Source organism: Saccopteryx leptura, chromosome 7 (assembly GCF_036850995.1).
Source record: "Saccopteryx leptura isolate mSacLep1 chromosome 7, mSacLep1_pri_phased_curated, whole genome shotgun sequence".
Lineage (NCBI taxonomy): Eukaryota > Metazoa > Chordata > Mammalia > Chiroptera > Emballonuridae > Saccopteryx > Saccopteryx leptura.
Genome location: NC_089509.1, coordinates 44403576 through 44420771, shown reverse-complemented (window position 1 = coordinate 44420771; position 17196 = coordinate 44403576). Strand labels below are relative to the sequence as shown.

At 48.2% G+C, this 17196-nt stretch overlaps 1 protein-coding gene across 4 annotated transcripts in view; it reads right to left on the bottom strand.

Moving 5' to 3' along the window:
* The window catches only part of TANC1 (tetratricopeptide repeat, ankyrin repeat and coiled-coil containing 1), a 261224-nt gene that overhangs the window by 97641 nt on the left and 146387 nt on the right, over positions 1-17196 (bottom strand). For all 4 annotated transcript variants that reach the window (XM_066346733.1, XM_066346736.1, XM_066346734.1 and 1 more), the window contains one exon: positions 649-753. In XM_066346733.1, the coding sequence (XP_066202830.1) occupies positions 649-753 (105 nt within the window). The remainder of the gene's footprint in view (positions 1-648; positions 754-17196) is intronic.

Sequence of the window (17196 nt, the reverse complement as noted above, 5' to 3'; positions counted from 1 at the left end):
TAAACTGATTTTTTTAAAAATAAAGAACTGTTATTACATCCATGAAATGTAATGTCTGTTACACATATTTCCAAATATAGGAAGAAAAAACCCACAAAATATAAGATGTCTTGAAAACATGAAAAGTTTCAATCAGTTTGGGTACTTTCTCCCCACTTCAATATTCCCCTAAATAAAACTTTTAGATGTTAAAAAATAAAAAGCTTTCAAAAGCTACCAATCAGTTTTAAGTTATCTAGTAACTACTGCATAAGCTTTGTCAAACTAAGTTTCAGCCTTTCAACCCAAGCCTGTTATTGAATATTCTAAAACGATGGAGTACTGAAAAACAAAACAAAGTTTAGAAGCAGTCTAGTGGCTGCTTTTTCCTAACCTCCCATGCCAGGGAGGTCAAGATTGAGAGGAAACAGGAGTCAACCCCTAAACAATGCATACGCTACCACTCAACTATTCCTACACTATGTATATAATTCTAGGAATTTACTTTAGTTGACCAGATCTCTGAACTGCCCAGGGGGGGAAGAAACCTCCCAAATACAGTCAGCTTAGCAAAGCATTTCTGTAAAGAGGCACTCAAACTTCACTCAGAAATGAAGTGTCATTGTGTGAAATCTTCAGGAGGCAAAATGATTGAAAACATATTCTTACCATTCTCATTAGGCTCTGTTGGCTTGGTCACTTCTCTGAACGGGATTATAACTGCATCTCCGGGCACTCTGGGGCTTTCCACATACTTGGGCTTCCTGACGGGACCTGCAGTGAGAAAGATCTGAGTGTAGCTAATTTTTTCCAGATGCAAACAAAGCTTCAGCATGTACACTGTGTGTCCTCACTAGGACCCAAATATGCCTAGAGGAAGAGCAGTCCCTTTTCCCTCCCTTGAACACACACACACACAGATACAGACACACACACACACACACACACACACACACACACACACGCACACACACACAGCCACTCAAGTGCAGACACGGGAATGTCCAGTCTGGGCTGCCAAAGAAGCAATGGGTAAGCTCAGTTTCGAGAATGTAAACGTTGACAAAAACAGAGCTGCTCTTCTGCTGTGAAGTCTCTGCAGCTGTCTTCGGAGAATGTCAAGTAAGTGATTTTGACATGTTCAAAACTGAATGGCTTGTGGCGAAGGGTATTTTATTTGGAATTGTTCTCTAACTGGGACAAAGATGATTAGGTTGCTTGGTCTCTCCGAAGTCAGGAGGCAAGGATTACAGTCAGCTTGTTACAACAGCATGCACGGACGGACGGAGCACCCTAGAACGCAGGCATTTTGTCAGACTGGTGATGCATGGCCATTGTGTGGGGCAGAGGAGCTGACAGCTTTCTTACTGGCGGACTTTGCTGCCTTCCAAAAGGCACAGCAGCCAGTCTGGCGTGTGGCTCGGAGAAACAAGAGAGCCTCAGAGTCCTAGCTCTCACTTCTCCCTCAACCCCAACATCAGAAAATCTGGAATTCTTAGTAAGACTCAAGGGAACAACGCATAGGTGCAGCCACTCTGGAAAACAGTATGGCAGTTTCTCAAAAAGCATTATCAAATGGCCCGGTAATTCCACGTCCATGTGACCTGAACATACATTCACACAAAAAGTTGTGTACGAATGCTTGTAGCGGCCAAATTCATAGCAGCCAAATGTCTATCAGCTGAGGACAAAAAAAAAAAAAAAAAAAAAAAAAAAATGTGAGATACCCACACAATAGAATTATTGGGTAAAAAAAAGAAAGGGAATGCAGTACTGATTCATGCTTGCTATAGGACCTGTAAACATTATGCTAACTGAAAGAAGCCAGCCTCCAAAGATCACATGACACATTCACAATGATTGCATTCACAGGGAATGAACAAAATAGACAAGTTTATAGGAACGAGGAATGAATGGCTGCCAGGGGCTGGGAGATACGCAGGCTGTGGAGGGATGGCTTCGGAGGATGGGGCTTCTTTTGAGGATGATAAAAGTGTTCTAAAATTAGGTTGTGGTGATGGTTGCACTACCTTGGGAATATACTAAAATTTGCTGTAGTGTACACTTTAAATAAGTGAACTGTATATGCAAAGAGAATTACAACTAAATAAATCTGCTTACAAAAAAAAAAAAAAAAAAGAAGAAGAAGAAGAAAAAAAGATGACCTAGTCTGTCTGCTTCTTTCAAACATAATATTATACTTTGGTCCAAAATCACCGCCTGGATCCTCGTTTTCCTTGGTTGCCTGACAATGAAAGTGTGCTTTTAAACAAGGCCACAGAACCAGGAGACACTTCACACCAGTACGAGTAAGGATGACGGGAGCAGGGCAAAGGGGTCCACAGCTCTCCCAGTGCTCAGCACCACCCCCGTGCACTGAGGGGTGAGTCAGGCTAACTCGGAACACCCTTCTGCGTCAAACACCTCACACACTTGAGGAATTCTGTTCAGAATGAGGTTTATGGTGAGAGATGCTGCCATCTAAAGGTTTACTGCAAAAGCATCTATACTACTATGAAAATAATCCAATTCTCAGCCAGCCATAATGTACCACATCTTACAATCAACTATATATGTTATCAAAGGAGCTTATGGCACTTGATGAACAGGGATATTATTTCAAACTTTAGACACCACAGCTTTAAAACCTTTTTCTGTTTCAAGATCCAATCTGAGATTCCGTTGCATTTAGTCATCCTGTCTCCTTCATCAACTCTTCCTGGCATTTCCTCAGCCTATCCTTGTTTTTCATGACCTTGACAATTTTGTAGCCTATTGGTTGATATTCTGTAGTATCTTCCTCAATCTGGATTTGTCTAATGTTTTCTTATGATTAGGCTAGCATTATAGATTATTTTTTAAAAAAAAACAAACCAGAGGTGACATGCTTCCCTCATCAGATCTTGCTGTACTATCTCATGATTTCAACATGACTTTTACTGGTGATATTAACCATGATCACTGAGTGAGGGGGCATCTATCAGGTTTCTCCACTATAAGGTTTCTAGTTTTCCTTTTCCATACTCTGTTCCTTATAAGTGAGGCATAAGTTTAGGCCTCATTCAAAGGAGAGGGGAATTAAGGTCCACCTCCTGGAGGAAAGAGTATCAAGAAATTTTGGACATTTGTTAAAAGCACCACCAAAATTAGTAAGTATTTTGGGGGAGAGGAAAAAAAACTGATTTGCTGTTCTGCCTATTTCTGCATTCATTGGTTGATTCTTGTATGTGCCCTGACCAGGGATCAAACCCACAACCTTGGATGATGCTCCAACCAACTGAGCTACCTGACCAGGGAGAAAGGGAATGTTTAAAGGTTAAAATGGAATGGTTTTGGGGGGAAGAGGGAGAATATCCTTGTAATAAAATTGGAAGATGTGGCTATACAACAAAACACAAAGTATGATTCAGATTTTATTTAAAACATGCACGTATCCACAGGGAAATATGCACGGAGGGAGAGAGGGCAGCTAAGACACTTGCTATGGGGGAGCCGGAAACTACAAAGTGTCCCAACAGGGCAGCCAGAAATGGAACCAAGACAAATATGAGAATCTTTCTTCATGTTTGGTTTGAGGCTTACTCCCTATGGTAAAAGAGATCACAAACGTATTTCTCTGTGGCCATCTGCTCTTTTCTATTTAAAGAACTTCAGGGAGATAATGCACTTTATTATTATTGTCTGATTACTCAAATTGCTCCAATCAGCAACCATGACACTGCATAAAATTACCTTTAAGTTTCTGCTCACTTTACCTCTTCAGGATATAGTAAAGCAGAGCTAAAAAGACCTACGTGCTGCCTCCAATGTACTTACCCCATACATCCTTCAAAAAGATTCTCTAATACTAAGTACTCTATTAAAATGTGAGTTATCAGCCTGACCAGGTGGTGGCGCAGTGGATTGAGCATCAGATTGGGACACGGAGGATCCGGGTTTGAGACCCTGAGGTCGCCAGCTTGAGTGCGGGCTCATTGGGTTTGAGCAAGGCTCACCAGCTTGAGCCCAAGGTCACTGGCTCGAGCAAGGGGTCACTCGGTCTGCTATAGCACCCACCCACCCCCACCCCCCCCGTCAAGGCACATATGAGAAATTAATCAATGGATAACTAAGGAACTGCAACAAAGAATTGATGTTTCTCATCTCTCTCCCTTCCTGTCTGTCTGTCCCTATCTGTCCCTCTCTCTGACCCTCTCTGTCTCTGCCACAAAAAATAAATAAAAAATGTGAGTTATCTATATCTCACATGAATGTACAGTGGCCATTATGAATGGTGCAACACTGAACCCCAATGTCATGTAGTGCCTTCAGAAAACATCCATGTGCACACTATTTGTCTGAACTGTGTTCTGTTGAGAGGCCAACCACAAACTATTAGAATTACTCGACACTGAGAAGTGAGGGTATTAAGAGCAGAGCCCCTAGGCTTACTACCATAGTGAACAGCGATGCTAGACACAAAAAGAGGCCTAGAATGTACTAATGTAAACAAAACGTGTATTCAGTGATCACACAAGGATAAGCACTTGCAAACATTAATTCATTCAACCCTAATAATTTTGAAAGAAAAGCACTATTTCCTCCATTTTTAGTTCAGGAAACTGAGGCTCCAATCAGTTAAACAATTTGCTCGTGGCCCACACAGGCAAAGAAGGAACACACACTCATTTGCCTTCACTCTCTTTCAAAACACCATTAAAGTTGCAGTAAAGAGATTTGAGAGTTTGTCCAGTGGTGGCATAGTGAATTAAGAGACAACCTGGGATGCTGAAGTCCCAGGTTTGAAATCCTACGGTTGCCATCTTGAGTGCAGGTTCACCAGCTTGAGCCTAAGGTTGATGGCTTGAGCCTAAGGTTGATGGCTTGAGCACAGAATCACTGGCTCAGCTGGAGCCCCCATGAAGGCAAGCATGAGAAGCAATGAACCAACAACTAAAGTGCCACAACTATGAACTGATGCTTCTCATCTTTCTTCCTGTCTCTCTCTCTCTCTCTCTCTCTCACTAAAAGAGAAGAGAGAGAGAGAGATCTGAGAGAGACCAATAAGGAAAGAAGACAATCATGTCAAGAAACCAAACTTCTGAAAGTAGGAAACATCAAGGAGCAGTGGATGAAGCTGACTAGAAACGGGAGTGCTTGGGAGGGGGATGGGAAGACAGTTGGAGACAGGATATACCTCTGAAGGCAGGGGCACAAGTAGGGTCAAACATAGGACCATGCAGCCCTGGCCGGTTGGCTCAGAGGTAGAGTGTCGGCCTGGCGTGCGGGGGACCCGGGTTCGATTCCCGGCCAGGGCACACAGGAGAAGCGCCCATTTGCTTCTCCACCCCCCCCCCCTCCTTCCTCTCTGTCTCTCTCTTCCCCTCCCGCAGCCAAGGCTCCTTTGGAGCAAAGATGGCCCAGGCGCTGGGGATGGCTCCTTGGCCTCTGCCCCAGGCACTAGAGTGGCTCTGGTCCGCAGAGCGACGCCCCGGAGGGGCAGAGCATCGCCCCCTGGTGGGCAGAGCGTCGCCCCTGGTGGGCATGCCGGGTGGATCCCGGTCGGGCGTATGCGGGAGTCTGTCTGACTGTCTCTCCCCGTTTCCAGCTTCAGAAAAACTAAACAAAACAAAACAAAAAAACATAGGACCATGCGTTGAGCTTCTATTTAAGACCCTCCCCACCCCAAGCCAGGAGTTTCCTCACTCACGCTGGACACTGATTTTCCCTCTGGAAAGGCTGAATGCCAAGACCATGGAGACCTAAGAGCTGAACTCTCGAGTGCTACACTAAATAACTGGGATTAAGAAAAAATTCTGCATGCAGATTGGTAGGTCCCAGATGGATGCATCCTCCCTCTCAGCTGTGAGGACAGTGACAGCAAGCTTGTCTGTCATGCCAGGAAGACACTAGAGGATTTCTTTCTGGAGAAACACAGCAAAAAGAAAGACCTATAATAATTAGAGCTGGGGATAGGCTCCCAAAGTAATGACCGGTACCCCAAAGCCTGTACTCTTTCAATCAGTATTTTAATACCTCATGCTTCCACACAAACTACCATCACTAGACAGTCAAGGAAAGACCCTACCCTGAAAGACAGCCGCTAAAACAGGTTTAAAGAGGAGCTCAGAGGAATCAGAGACCACGGGAGGCCTGATCTCCATAATGAAAAGAGCTACCGCATCCACTACAAGAGGGACTGTGTGTCCACTATGACAAGGGGCCTCCGGGGTCCCTGAGGCGGTCAGCTGAGCACACGGACCACAGAATGAGGATAATCCGAGACCACACAGTCAGGAGAACTGAAATCAAGAAGCCCCAACCTTACACTTAAACTGCCATCTATTAAACCACAATGACAATGATTTCTGTGCCACTGAAATGGAAAGCTCCCCCTAAATAAAGTGGCCACAGTTCCTGGGACATGCTCACCAGAGATCAAAACCCAGTACTCTCTCCCCAGTCTCCCCTTACACAGGGAAACTACTGCCCAGCGTCCCTCCACTCACAGTTCTTTGTGAGCATTTCCAAAACGAAATGCTCAGCTTTCCCAAGCACAAGCTACCTGAAAATAAAATAATTCCCCCTACATAAGCCCGGTGCTACCAGGATCATCTCCCCAATTAACCAGAATGCAGGGCTACATAAAAATCACCCAGACCCCACGGTGTTCCAGCTACCAGCTATGTCTTAAGGCAAGAGGCCCATAAAAACAAGACAAGCCTGTAAGGTATTAGCTTGAAAATCAGGTCTTCTAGAAATCAACGTGTTTACCTGTCACAACCACCTCACCTCCCGGTCACTCCTGGACCGCTGACAGAGGGCGGGGCCTTCAAGGAAGCCCCCTTTCTTCCCCGTCAGGGTCTAGGGATGTGGCTGAAGCGCCAACTTGCCCATTTTACAGGGTTTGCGGAAAACGCGGATTGTTCTTGCTCATAAATTAAACCTGCCTCGTTGCACCTTTGTGTCCCCTTCCTCATCCCAACTCCCTCATTCTTCTCTCCCCCCATCCTCTACTGTGCAATACTGCGGAAGGAACGCTCTCAAAGTTCAAGGGCTCATGAGATGAAGAAAGAAACAAAATGTGCTAAAAAGAAGTTAAACAGGTCCCCATTCTCGAGGGGCTCGCAAGCCTAGCGCTCCACAAGCTCCTTCCACTGCAGAGGGAGCTGTGCCGGTCTGGGGGAGGGGCGGCAACCGCCCTTAACCACCTCATTCCCGGACGTGGACCTGCGGGCACAGCCTTCGCCCCATTCAGTCCTCAGCCTTTATGTAAATCGCCCGACTTTTCCCAGCGGCCTGTTCTCTAGGCTTTTTGACATTTTAATCACACAGCTGACTATTTGCTGCTTAGAAATTGCCATATAAGGAATTTATTTTTAAGGGATGGCAGAAATAAATAAACTAGGCTTTATCTTGGGGCAGTGAAAGAGAGAAGGGCAGGGGTTACTTTTCATTCCTGAGTGCTTCAGTTAAAAATAATTTTATATATGTATAAAAGCAATATTTGGGACGCGGAACACCAGAGGCTACTTTAATGCATTTAAAACAGATCTTACATTTTTCACAACATCTGGAGACTGTGAAAAGTGACGCTTTGTGGTATCAATCATTTCAGATTTTTTTTTTTCTTTTTTAGCATGTTCAACTTTCACAGTAAAGGTCCCTGTCGATTTTATCTGATCTAGGTTTTCACTTCACATTGGGAGACGTTCACAAGAAGAGGAGAAAAATTCAAAGGCAACGAATAAGAGCACTCTGGGGGAGCAGGGTAGGGACCTTCACCATTAATGCAAATGCCATTAAATAGCCACTTCCAATGGTGAGCTACACTGTCCTGGATTTTTTTTATAGCTTCCTCCAGGCAGCCACCACCTAAAACAGTCCTGGATTTTTAAAGAGCACAATTCCTAGGCTTCCAAAGCTGGACCCCTCTCCCTCTCACTCCTCCACCCTATAAAGAATCTGGGTGAGAAGGGAGGACACACGGAGTTTGGGAAAACCTGGCTAACAGGAGCTCTCTGTGACAGAGACCTGGGCTGGTGACACCTGCAGCTGTGTCCCTGGCTGAGCTGAAGCAGGGGGTGGACGGGGGGACGGGGGAGGGGGCTGCCCACAGCCCTGTACTGAGGGCTGAGAGCTTCTTGAGGGGTTTCACTTCAAGGGAAGAAGGGGCCAAAAGATGAACTGACCCAGTCAAAATGCCTCAACTCAAAGGAAGGGCAATTTCAAGCACAGCGTGCTGTCCATAACTGGGATTCCTCCTGTGAGGTACAGGGGACAGGCTGTAAGTGAAACCCGAAATGCTGCTGGAGGTGGCTGCAGCCCAGGGAAGGACAGGAGGCATCAAGGGGCTCCCCGGGCCCACACACCCGAGCACTGGGAGCTGACAGGAAGGGGCGGCCTCTAGCAGAGACATACACCAGCTGCTGCAGCCCCAACAGCCTCCCCGGTCCTCAGCACATGTGACATAACCCGAGGGACTTCCAGAAACTTCTAGAAACACTTCAACAAGGGTCTGGGGCCTGTGTAAGGAGAGGAGGCTAACAAGTCAGTGCAAGCTGAGTTATTACTACTAATGTGACCTCATCCATACCCAAACACAGCTGAGTTCTGGGGAAATTCAGATGGTAATTTTAGGGGCAAAAAGTGGTGAAAGGAAAAAACTGGTCATCTGCTGAAGGGCGGATGTAAACAGCCATCAGGTTACTCGTTATCACGAGGCAGCCCGGCCCCTTCCAATAAGGTGTCATTAAGTAAGTGTTGACAAAGATTCAAGTCTGTTTGTATGTTTACAGTACTGTATAATAAACTCCTAGTTCAACAAAATAGCCCAAGTCCTGTTTCTACTTTCTTTCAGTGCAGTTTTATATATTTTTTTGAGAGGCAGGGAGAGGGAAAGAGTGGGGGAGAAAGTAGGAGAGAGGGGGAGAGAGGGAAAGAGAGGGGGAAAGAGGGGGAGAGAGGGGGAAAGAGAGGGGGACAGAAGGGAGAGGGGGAGAGGGAGGAGAGGGGGAGAGAGGGGGAAAAGGGGGGAGAGGGGGAGAGAGGGAGGGGGGAGAGGGGGGAGAGAAGGGGGGAGAGAAGGGGAGAGAGAGGGGGAGAGAGAGGGGAGAGAGGGGGAGGGAGGGGGGGAGAGAGGGGGAGGGAGAGGGGGAGAGAGGGGGAGGGAGAGGGGGAGAGAGGGGGAGGGAGAGGGGGGAGAGAGGGGGAGAGAGAGGGGGAGAGAGAGGGGGAGAGAGGGGGAGGGAGAGGGGGGAGAGAGGGGGAGAGAGAGGGGAGAGAGGGGGAGGGAGGGGGGGAGAGAGGGGGAGGGAGAGGGAGAGAGAGGGGGAGGGAGAGGGGGAGAGAGGGAGAAAAGGGGGGAGAGGGGGGAGAGAGGGAGGGGGGAGAGGGGGAGAGAGGGAGAAAAGGGGGGAGAGGGGGGAGAGAGGGAGGGGGGAGAGGGGGAGAGAGGGAGAAAAGGGGGGAGAGGGGGGAGAGAGGGAGGGGGGAGAGGGGGAGAGAGGGAGGGGGGAGAGGGGGGAGGAGGAGAAAGGGGGGAGAGGGAGAAAGGGGGGAGAGGGAGAAAGAGGGGGAGAGGGATAGACAGACACAGGAATATCAAGCTGCTCCTGGATGTGCCCTGACCAGGGAACTGAACCAGCAAACTCCACACCAGGATGATGCTCCAGCCAACTGAACTATTTAGCCAGGGTTCCAGTGCAGCTTGGTCTGTCATACTGCTACTATACTGTCCTAACTGTTGTGAATATTAACGCACAGAATTTCATTAATTCACTTTATCACTTTACTCAAGTATTTACTGCAAGTCTACTGCATGCCAGGCACAGGGTGGGAACAAGGGTGAGGTCCTAAGGATCTCAGTTGAGGGGACAAGAGTCTTTATTACCTCCTCCGAATTTTACCTCAGAACACTTCGACAGAAACAGTGTGACACTTGCAGTAAAAGGATTGACTAGGAATAGCACAGAAGCACTCTGGCCCCTGTATGACCCAAGCAGGAGGACTACCGAGCAGGCCCTTAGAAAGTCACCCTCGTCTCAGTAGGTAAATGGCACCAGGTCTGGCTACTGACTCCAGGGCATTATTAGGCCCCTGATGCAAAACAGTAGGACGACCGGAATTCTCTCTGTGGTAGGCAGAGTTCTAAAGATGTCACTCCAAGACCCCCATCTCCTGGTATTGAATCAAACACAAGCTGGGTATTGCTCTGAAGATGGACCAGAAGTAAGGTTACTCATAAGCCAGCCTTAAACTACAGAGAGTACCCTGGAGTGTTGGGTGGGCCCAAAGTAATCACACAGACCCTCAAAAGCAGAAAGAGGAAGACTGAAGAATCAGTCTTCATCTCGTGAACACATGTGACATGCCCCCCTGGGGGGCTTTCAAAAACTTCCAGAAACACTTTTCCAAGGACCTTGTGTCAGGAAAGGTAGCAAGTCAGTATAATCTGAGTTATCGCCACTGACGTGACCTCATGCATACCCAGAGAGTATGAGATGAGGCGCGAGGGGGGCAGGCGGTCAGGGAGACTCGGGCATGAGAAAGACTCAACCCTTCGGACGAGACAGACTGCTAGCTTGGAAGAGGGAGGAAGGAGGCCACCAGAAAAGGAGAGCAGCCAGTGTACAGAAGTTGAGAACAATCCCCAGCCCAGAGCCAGTAAGGCAGTGGGGACCCCACCCCACGGCACTGAACTCTGCCCACCTGACGAGCCTGCACAGAGGAAGAAGCCCTGCCAGCATCTTCAGCTCAGCCCATGTGGAAGCCGGCTCTGCCACGCTCCGCCTGGGCTTCTGAGATTCACTTCTTTCAGGCTGCCACATCTGTACCAACTCCAGAGGGCAACCACTGAACACTAATGCATTGTTTAGGAAAAGCTTTCATACTTGCTAGAGGTGAATGCTGAATGAAAAGTACTCTCGGGGCACCAACCCCTTCACAGGACAGAACTGGAACTTTACTAGTGTTGGTCAAGTAAGTTTGTAAATATGATGCATATGTTTGCTCACTTATAGTTTGCACTGGGTGTGGGGGCAGGCTGTAAGCAAGCAGGGTCGTTATAGCCCAAGGCTAGTTTTAAGACTAAGCTTTTCCCTTCACCCTTGACTGTTGCATGGTCTTATAAGGAATCCCATTTATGCCTCAGATAAGTGCCTTTGTATCAGAGACTTCCTTGTTTGTATATTGGATTAAAGGTTTTGATTTCTACACTATAAAATGGGGTAGAGGAGCCCATGCTGGAGGAGAGCAGAGAAAGGCCACATGGAGGAGAGGAGAAGCAGCCAAGATGGCGGAGTGCTGAAGGAGAAGCCAGTTTGTGCAGAGAGAAGGAGATGGGGAACAGAGGTGAATAAGGCTGGTGAGCTAGAAACTTTTGAATTCTAGGAAACTCAGATAAGTCAGTGGCTTTGGGAGCCCTGAATGGAAAGGGAAGTGTTTTCCCACTGTGTGTATTTCTTGCCCGCCGGGTGCAAGCTAGAATTAAAGCTAATGGCCCACCAGTTCTTGGCTCCCTTGTTTCATTACCGTCTGTCCGAATCTGCATGGACCAGGCGGCTGTGATGGTGGCTGCGGCTTTACAACTAGACATGTAAAACTAATTATACGGCCGTGTTAGGCTAACCTGGTAATAAATCTATTTATTGGGCAAAATTCAGTCTGAGCTTTGTTTTCATGCATACCTGAGTGAGTTTGTAGGGAAGAAATCTTTAGCTCTCACCTGGTCTAACTCTGGTAGTAATAATAATTTATCATAAAATTTTTTTTTTTTTTTTTTCATTTTTCTGAAGCTGGAAACGGGGAGAGACAGTCAGACAGACTCCCGCATGCGCCCGACCGGGATCCACCCAGCACGCCCACCAGGGGCGACGCTCTGCCCACCAGGGGGCGATGCTCTGCCCATCCTGGGCGTCGCCATGTTGCGACCAGAGCCACTCTAGCGCCTGAGGCAGAGGCCAAGGAGCCATCCCCAGCACCCGGGCCATCTTTGCTCCAATGGAGCCTTGGCTGCGGGAGGGGAAGAGAGAGACAGAGAGGAAAGCGCGGCGGAGGGGTGGAGAAGCAAATGGGCGCTTCTCCTGTGTGTCCTGGCCGGGAATCGAACCCGGGTCCTCCGCACGCTAGGCCGACGCTCTACCACTGAGCCAACCGGCCAGGGCCTATCATAAAAAATTTTAATACCTAAAGTTGGTTCTGTTATGCTGGTAAGAATCATTAAGGAAACCATGACAAATAAATGAATAACCACAAACCTTGGTTTTAAGATGTCTCTGGAAGAGCTGAGTCCTCCCTGAAATAAAAATTTTGGAGTTTTTCTAAGGAACTAGGGGAAGGGTTCTCTGTTTTTCACACTAACAAGATAGAGCCCTATGAGACACGATCAAGTTAACAGACTTCAGAGAGAGAGACGCGAGGCCCTTGAGCACTTCCTGTGGGTTCCAACCAGCTGTGTTCCAAGTGTGGCCTCTAGACCAGCAGCCAGAGCGTCCGCTGAGCTCCCCTTAGAGATCAGCCCACTGAGTGAGTCAGGCGCACACTCGGTTAGCCCGTCTGGTGTAGGGAGCCGCGCCAGGCCGGCCCCACTCTCAGGCGCACACTCGGTTAGCCCGTCTGGTGTAGGGAGCCGCGCCAGGCCGGCCCCACTCTCAGGCGCACACTCGGTTAGCCCGTCTGGTGTAGGGAGCCGCGCCAGGCCGGCCCCACTCTCTGAAGCAGCGTACCATCAGGTACGAAGGTCAGACAGAACTGGTCATGCGGAGCCCAGAGTCAAGCGACTTGGGAAGGACAGCAGCAGTGAAGGGAAGAGACAGGTCCCAGCTGGACTTGAGGATGAGGTAGGGCTGACACCCCTCCCAGAGGGCGTGTGCAAAGGTGGGGAGAGACTGTCTCATCCCTTCCAGCTTAGGAGAGCCTCGCCTCCTGCTGGCTTCCTTGCAATGCTTATTGAGTGCTGTGTACTCAGCAGGCAGACAATAGTAATTTTGACAAGAAAAGCTTTCCTTCTGCCTTTTAAATAAATTAAACTTAATCACTATAAACTAATAACTTCTAAGGAATTTCCTGATTTGGGAATATTTTTCACCTACTCATGCAGTAAGTATAGTGGCTACTATGGAATCCTGGTCTCACCGCATTCCTTTCTGTCAAGGGCAGGAGATGTGGGAGAAAGGAGAGGGGCGAGCGGGAAGCAAGGGTCCCAGAGCTTCCCGCCTGCTAGCAGGTGCCCCGTGGGCCCTCCCTAACCGTCCTGCAGAGGGCAGGAGATGTGGGAGAAAGGAGAGGGGTGAGCGGGAAGCAAGGGCCCCAGAGGTTCCCGCCTGCTAGCAGGTGCCCCACGGGCCCTCCCTAACCATCCTGCAGAGGGCAGGAGAAGGGCAGTCCTGCCTCTCACTCATCAGCTCTCTCCATTCTCCACAGGGGCCAGGTCAAGAATCCTCCGTCCTCCTTAAACAAATCTCTGCTACACATGCATGCACACTCCACACTCGCCCTACACAGACTGTCAGCTCCTGTGTCACAGAGAAAACAGCCATCAGAAGGAAACACCTGAAACATTCCTCAGCTTCATCCTTACACTCACAATGACATGCACACTGTCACATCCATGAAAGCTCACCCTTCCACCTGTGCTAAAGGTGTCAAGATCAAGGACAAGAAAAGGCAAGAGAAATGCAGCATCTAACAGATTCTACAGAGAAATATCTATAAAAATGGTTGCTCTGTATAGGAAGGTTTATCCATGTAATCACAACAGGTCAAAAGATTAGCCATAGGTGTCAGGTACAACCTGACTAACTGCACTGAGACCATCAAGAGGGCCCAGTTTAGACAATGAGCTGCCACTACACACCTACAGAATGGCTAAAATTTAGGAAAGAAGTTTTTTTGTTTTTTGTTTTTTTTGTATTTTTCTGAAGCTGGAAACAGGGAGAGACAGTCAGACAGACTCCCGCATGCGCCCGACCGGGATCCACCCAGCACGCCCACCAGGGGCGAGGCTCTGCCCACCAGGGGGCGATGCTCTGCCCCTCCAGGGCGTCACTCTGTTGCGACCAGAGCCACTCTAGCGCCTGGGGCAGAGGCCAAGGAGCCATCCCCAGCGCCTGGGCCATCTTTGCTCCAATGGAGCCTTGGCTGCAGGAGGGGAAGAGAGAGACAGAGAGGAAGGAGAAGGGGAGGGGTGGAGAAGCAGATGGGTGCTTCTCCTGTGTGCCCTGGCCGGGAATCAAACCCAGGACTTCTGCACGCCAGGCCGACGCTCTACCACTGAGCCAACCGGCCAGGGCCAGGAAAAAAGTGTTTGATGATTAAACACTGCTGGTGAGGATGCAGATCGACAGGAACTGTCCTACGCTGCTGGTGGGAATGTAAAGTAGTACAACCACGTTGGAAACAGCTGGCATTTTCACAGAAAACTTAACACCATATGACCAAGTAACTCTATAACCAGGTATTGATCCAAGAAAAATGAAATTGTATATTTACCCAAAAACCTGTATACATGTATTTCTAGCAATTTTATTCATAGTCACCAAAAACTGGAAGCTACTCAAATGTCCTTCAACTGGTGAATGGATCAACTATGGTATGTCCATACAACAGAATAAAAAGGAAGGAGATATGATTACCTACTACAACATGGATGAATTTCGATGTACAGTATTATTCTGAATGAAAGCAGCCAGACTCAAAAGGCTGCACACTGTATGATTTCATCTCTATGGCACTCTGGAAAAGGCAAACTATAGGCCTGGGGAACAGTTCAGCGGTTTCCCGGGGACAGGGCTGAGGGCAAAGGAGCCGGATGAGGAAACTGTTCTGTACTTAACTGCGACGATGGTTACACAACTCTATGCATCTGCCAAAACTCATATCTGTAACACAAAACTAACTTGACTGTATGTAAATTTTAAAAAACTAATGAGCCTGACCAGGTGGTGGCGCAGTGGATAGAGCGTCAGACTGGGATGCAGAGGACCCAGGTTCGAGACCCTGAGGTCGCCAGCTTGAGCACGGGCTCATCTGGTTTGAGCAAAAGCCCACCAGCTTGAACCCAAGGTCGCTGGCTCGAGCAAGGGTTTACTCAGTCTGCTGAAGGCCCGCGATCAAGGCACATATGAGAAAGCAATCAATGAACAACTAAGGTGCTGCAATATGCAATGAAAAACTAATGATTGATGCTCTCATCTCTCTTTGTTCCTGTCTGTCCCTGTCTATCCCTCTCTCTGACTCTCTGTCTCTGTAAAAAAAAAAAAAAAAAAAAAAAACTAATGAAAAAATTCTTCATTAAAAAAAGGGGGGCCCTGGCCGGTTGGCTCAGCGGTAGAGCGTCGGCCTAGCGTGCGGAGGACCCGGGTTCGATTCCCGGCCAGGGCACACAGGAGAAGCGCCCATTTGCTTCTCCACCCCTCCGCCGCGCTTTCCTCTCTGTCTCTCTCTTCCCCTCCCGCAGCCAAGGCTCCATTGGAGCAAAGATGGCCCGGGCGCTGGGGATGGCTCTGTGGCCTCTGCCTCAGGCGCTAGAGTGGCTCTGGTCGCAACATGGCGACACCCAGGATGGGCAGAGCATCGCCCCCTGGTGGGCAGAGCATCGCCCCTGGTGGGCGTGCCGGGTGGATCCCGGTCGGGCTCATGCGGGAGTCTGTCTGACTGTCTCTCCCTGTTTCCAGCTTCAGAAAAATGAAAAGAAAAAAAAAGAAAAAAAAAAAAAAAAAAGGGGGGGGGGACTGACTTAGGTGTCCACCTGTGCAGGGGAGCATCCCTCTAGCTGTGGAAGCCTCATCCCAGGCAAGTGTCCCTGACCCACTGAGAGGCAGACACAGCTGGCGGCCAGTCCCAGCATCTACTGTCCCCTTCCACCTGGGTAAGAGAGTCCTAATATTTAACTGGTTGCTGTTTATGAAAGTACCCAACGGTTAGAAAGACAAAAAAGATTACAGGGTGTCCCTTCAGTGGGGCGCTGGGGGTTACGTGAGCCACTCTCCAGGACGGTCTCATTCTACAGGTGTGTCGCCTTCACTTTCTATCAACTGGACTATTTTATAGCTCTGCACATTTGCAGAAAACTGACAGCCCTACAAACAATTCCTCTCCATTCCAATGCAAATAAATTTTGTCTGGCAGAGAATATAAATCTCTGTAATCCAAATTCTCATTTAAACTGGTCTTAACCTCTTGCGCGTCCCTTCCTTAATGAGCTAAATAAAAATGGTTGACATGTGACCTTCTATTGTGTGTGTGTGATATTTTTGCATTGAGAAATGATACACTGGCAGCACAGCATATTAAGTGAATAAAAGACTGCATTTTCCAGCCTCTTCAGCAGCTAGGTAAACAAAGCCACTCAGAGGAAGGTGGGATTTCAAGGAAGGCTGTTTGAGGGGAGCTGACCTAGTTGGGAGAGGTCCCTTTTTCCTCCTCTGGCAGGAAATGCTGACAGGCTAGCTAGTGTTCTAACAATTGTATTAGACCACAAGCTGACCTTGTGGTAGGGGGGCATGGTAGAATGGCTCCCCAAGATATGTACATAACCAAATCCCTGGAACCTGTAACTGATACTTTATTTAGAAAAATGGTCTATGTGGATGTGATTAAGGACTTGGAGATAAAAGCATTGACCTGGATTATCTAGGTAAGCCTGAAATTCCATCACAAGTAACTTGATAAAATAAAGCCAGAGGGAGATGAGATCATCGCATGGGGAGAGGGGAGGGGCATGTGAAGACAGAGAATGGAGTGACGCAGCCACAAATCAAGGATCACCTGGAACCCCAGAAGCTAGAAGAGGCAATGAACAGATTCCCCCAAGGAACTCCCAAGTACAGCTCTGCTAACACCTTGATTTCTGACTTCTGACCACCAGAAAAGTGAGAGGATAAACTACTGGTTTCTTGTTTGTTTTTAGGGGGAGGAAGGGAGAGTGAAGAAAAGCATCAAATTGTAGTTGCGTTACTGTTGGGCAGATAAAATGTATTATGCTCACTTTGTTAAAGAGGCCATCGCCCAGGTGATATTAATGTGTGTTGGAGATCGTTGTAACCTGGGGCTTGGTTTTGGGATTAAGCCTTTCCCACCCTTTTTGCTGTAGGGCGGTACAATCCAATCATGCCTCAGAGAAGTGACTTTGTATTAGAGACTACCCTATTTTGTATATTGGATTAAAGGTTGTGAAGCTACACTATAAAATGGGGGCAGAACGGGACTTGGCTCTTGGTTCCTGAGGTTAGCATGAGA